At 35.1% G+C, this 3,605-nt stretch overlaps 1 protein-coding gene across 1 annotated transcript in view; it reads right to left on the bottom strand.

Annotated features, from left to right (window-relative positions):
- LOC111398264 (F-box/LRR-repeat protein 15-like) overlaps positions 1-2,643 on the bottom strand; it is a 13,794-nt gene extending 11,151 nt beyond the window's left edge. The window contains exons 1-3 of the mRNA XM_023025191.1: positions 1,697-2,643; positions 634-817; positions 369-541 (exon numbers count right to left, since the gene is read on the bottom strand). Coding sequence (XP_022880959.1) covers positions 369-541; positions 634-817; positions 1,697-2,226 — 887 coding nt within the window. The 5' untranslated portion in view covers positions 2,227-2,643. The remainder of the gene's footprint in view (positions 1-368; positions 542-633; positions 818-1,696) is intronic.
- Positions 2,644-3,605: the final 962 nt, after the last annotated feature.

The raw sequence follows: 3,605 nt of genomic DNA, 5'->3' as shown, positions 1-3,605 counted from the left end.
ACGTCTTAAAATCAGAACTCCCAGAATACAGTGTCACATACCACACAAGATCTTACTCATTGATTCTTGCTTTCTCAGTGACCTTAGTTTCCTCAAACCTCTTAGTTCATTCTATCATTTCGAGCTTCTCGAATTTCATAATTCCATCTCTTTCTTGCATTCTAGACATCTCAATGGGTCATAAAATTTTATGTGGAAGCTAATCAATAATGATAAGAGAGGCAGGTTACGAATCAGTAATCACCTATTTTAATATTCTTTATCTTTTATTCTCAAAATATAAACAGGTAAGTTAATTCTGGCAGGATGTGTCAATATCTCAGTATTATTTGGTCTTAAAATTTAATGGTGCATAAGAAATCATTTACAAATAAGTTATTAAACAAATATTAGTTTCACAATACTCACATTGTAGAGGGGAGATAATTCGATTCTCAAAATTCAAATACCGCCAGAAATCTTCATGAGAACTTGCTTCTCTCCACTGCCTGCAAACCATTGCTGCTCGACAAAGGTCAATGTGGTCCAAGAAAGTAAAAACCTGCAGTATATTCACAAAATAAAAAATCATCACTTCGTAGTCTAAAATGACAAACAAGAAGCACCTGACTTCTGAACTACAATAGTACATACCATATGCAATAAGTCGTCGGTAAGATCCATAGGGACTTCTAAGTCCTCAATTTTTAAGGTCCCATCACTATCTTTCCTAGCACTATCTCCCGTGCTAATAGAATAAGGCATATCCTCATCACCAACATGCTCATGCACTGGAGAAAGGTAATGGATTTCATTTTCAAAATGACTTCCCCAATCCCTGCAAAATTATTCTTTATCAGAATTCAAAGAAGCAGGATCAATACGGAAAGTAAGACAATTATGAAGTGAGGTTTACAGGTATCTCACAAATGCTATACACAAAGTCATAGGAACCAATTATAAATGAAACAAGGACCAGAAGAATAATTGTGAGATAAGAACTCTTAAACCCCAATATGAAATAGGAAATTATTGCTCTTGCATCACAATCTAAGAAGCGTATACACTCCTATGGCAGGCATGTCATTTCTGTGTCAGACATTGACACTCTCGCCATGCGTCCTACAAGCCTCATGCTGTGTCCTATTTTTTTATACTTTCTAAATTTCCAATGCTCGAGGGATGCTTAGGGGACACTCCTCACGCAAGTGTTCCACATGCCACACGAGCCATGTTATACATTAGGAAGTATAAAAATGAAGATATAATAGATAATGGTAAAATTTTTAAAGAATCCAAATCAATGTGTTTGTGCACTAATTTTTCGAAAAATCACTGATCATCATGTCTGTGTCCTAATTTTTTTACATATCACGTGTTAGCGTGTACTGGTTGTGCATGTCCTGATCTCGTGCGCGTGCTCGTGCTTCTTCGATGAATTCCATTCCAGGATAAACTAGGAAACAACCTCAGGAGCCATTAAATACTACAATTCAGTTAAATTTAATTTCAATCTAATACCAGACTTCCATAACCATTCCAGCCAATAGCCTTGTGGATTTGGCATATATTACAATACTGAGAGTTATGTCCCAGTTACACAATTATACAGCTAGATATTCAAAACATTAAATTCATTGACGCAAATTAAATAAGTCAACGATTTCTATTTCCAAATGAAAACACGCAACCATGAGCAGAAGATGGAAAACATTACAAGGATAATGAATGAACTTTGGGACGTTTATTCTGAGAATCACGACTGCGATCCTCTCTCCCCTGCACCACTGTTGATGACAATGACGAAGAAGCCTCAGCACCCAATCCCAAATTCAGATTAACATCCACGTTCAACCCCTGACTCTCTCTGCCACCACCAGTACTGCTAGACCCCAAATCATCAATCCACCTCAATAAATCCTCACTCTTTTTCTCAAACTCAATATTAAAATTAAAGTTTTCATTATTATCTGTCGCATTCACTCTCTCATCATCCACCTGGAATCCTAACCCCGGCCTATCATCACCACCACCACTGCTACCATCTCCAAAAGGTTCCCAAAAAACTAATTCAGATTCATCATTCTCCGCGTCCTTACTCCCAGTTCCCAAAATACCCTCTCTCATTGCCTCTATTCCCTTATTGTCGAAATTGAAATAATACCTAATATCAAGATTACTAATATCACTATTCCTTTCTTCCTCTTCTTCTCCTAAGCATAGAAAAGAAAAACACCAAATCTTCATACACACGCTCGAAAACCTACAATCACCAACAACAAAGCTCCCAACTTTACAAACGTAGTTGACGATCTCCCACACTCCACCCACAAAAACCCTATCTTTACCTCAACGATTCACCACATTCCACAAAACCCCGAAAATCACACAAATAATACGAGATTTGGTGGGAAAACTATGGTCTTTATTTCGCCTCATAATTGGTAAAACGGACAAATAAATTAACGACTATACAGATACAGAAACGAACAGATCGGATCAGATAGAAGGAGTAGGGATGAATCTTTTTTTGGGAGTCTTCTTCGAAAAGATCGGCGGTAAATGGGAATTTATTTTCTTGAATTTCTTCTCTCTGCGAAGAGCTGCATCTTTTGCTTTGGCTCATAAATGGCGTTTTTCGGAATTTTGGGCATCCCAGTGGCATTATTCTATTTATTTATTATTATTTTTTATCATTGTTTCGGTTCAGGCATCTAAGTGGACTGTTGTGGCCAAATCCTGATTCAGTCACTTTTTGGGCCGATATAATTTCGGTTAAATTGTTTGGTCACCACCTCACATAATTATGAAGGAGATTTGCAGGAGAGGTCCAAATCTTTTAAAAAATTACAGTGAGATTCTTAACCTTTAAATCATAGCATATACATTCCAAAACTTTTCAAAAAATGCTTTAGAAGGACCTCAAGACAATTTTTGTTTAAAAATTCGTTAGTTGGCCAAAAGTTGACCATAATTTGATTATCTTTAAAAATGATAAAATGGTAAATCTACAATGTTTCAATTTAAAATAATTAAATAAAAAAGGGAACAAAAAAGGAGAAAAAAAATTAAAAAAATATTCATCTTCCTCACACATCCCTAACTCCTTACCAACACCAAACCCCATTACTATGAGAGTGTTTGGTGGGGATAAAAATTAGATTTTTTTTAATAAATTGTAATAGAAGTTTTTGAAATGTATGGTTGAAAAGTTGTGAAACTCATGAAAGTTGTGATTAATAATAATTGTTTGACTTTAACTTAGATTAAAATTAGATTTTAATCCAAACCAAATAAGCTATATATCTGACCCTCAAATATAATCATGTATTCCTCGACATTTCCTCCAAATTCTTGCGGGTCACCAACACCCTTTTCCATAAATAATCATCTTCTCCTCTTTCATGTATTATGCCCATGACAGCACACAAATTATAACCTATACTTCTTAAAATTAATGCAGTAATGGAAATAAGGAATCGATCCCGCGAAGAGTGATTAGTTTATTTTCTATACTTGATTAACTGAAATGGGGGTTTTGATTTTTGAAACAATTAATTCTTAAGAAAAACAACTAATATTAATGCAAATCAATAAATTGGATGAAATCAATAAAACGAACCTTA

The sequence above is a fragment of the Olea europaea genome, chromosome 8 (genome assembly GCF_002742605.1).
Source record: "Olea europaea var. sylvestris chromosome 8, O_europaea_v1, whole genome shotgun sequence".
NCBI lineage: Eukaryota > Viridiplantae > Streptophyta > Magnoliopsida > Lamiales > Oleaceae > Olea > Olea europaea.
Note: the sequence above shows the minus strand (reverse complement) of the source record. Positions and strands in the feature narration are given on the sequence as shown.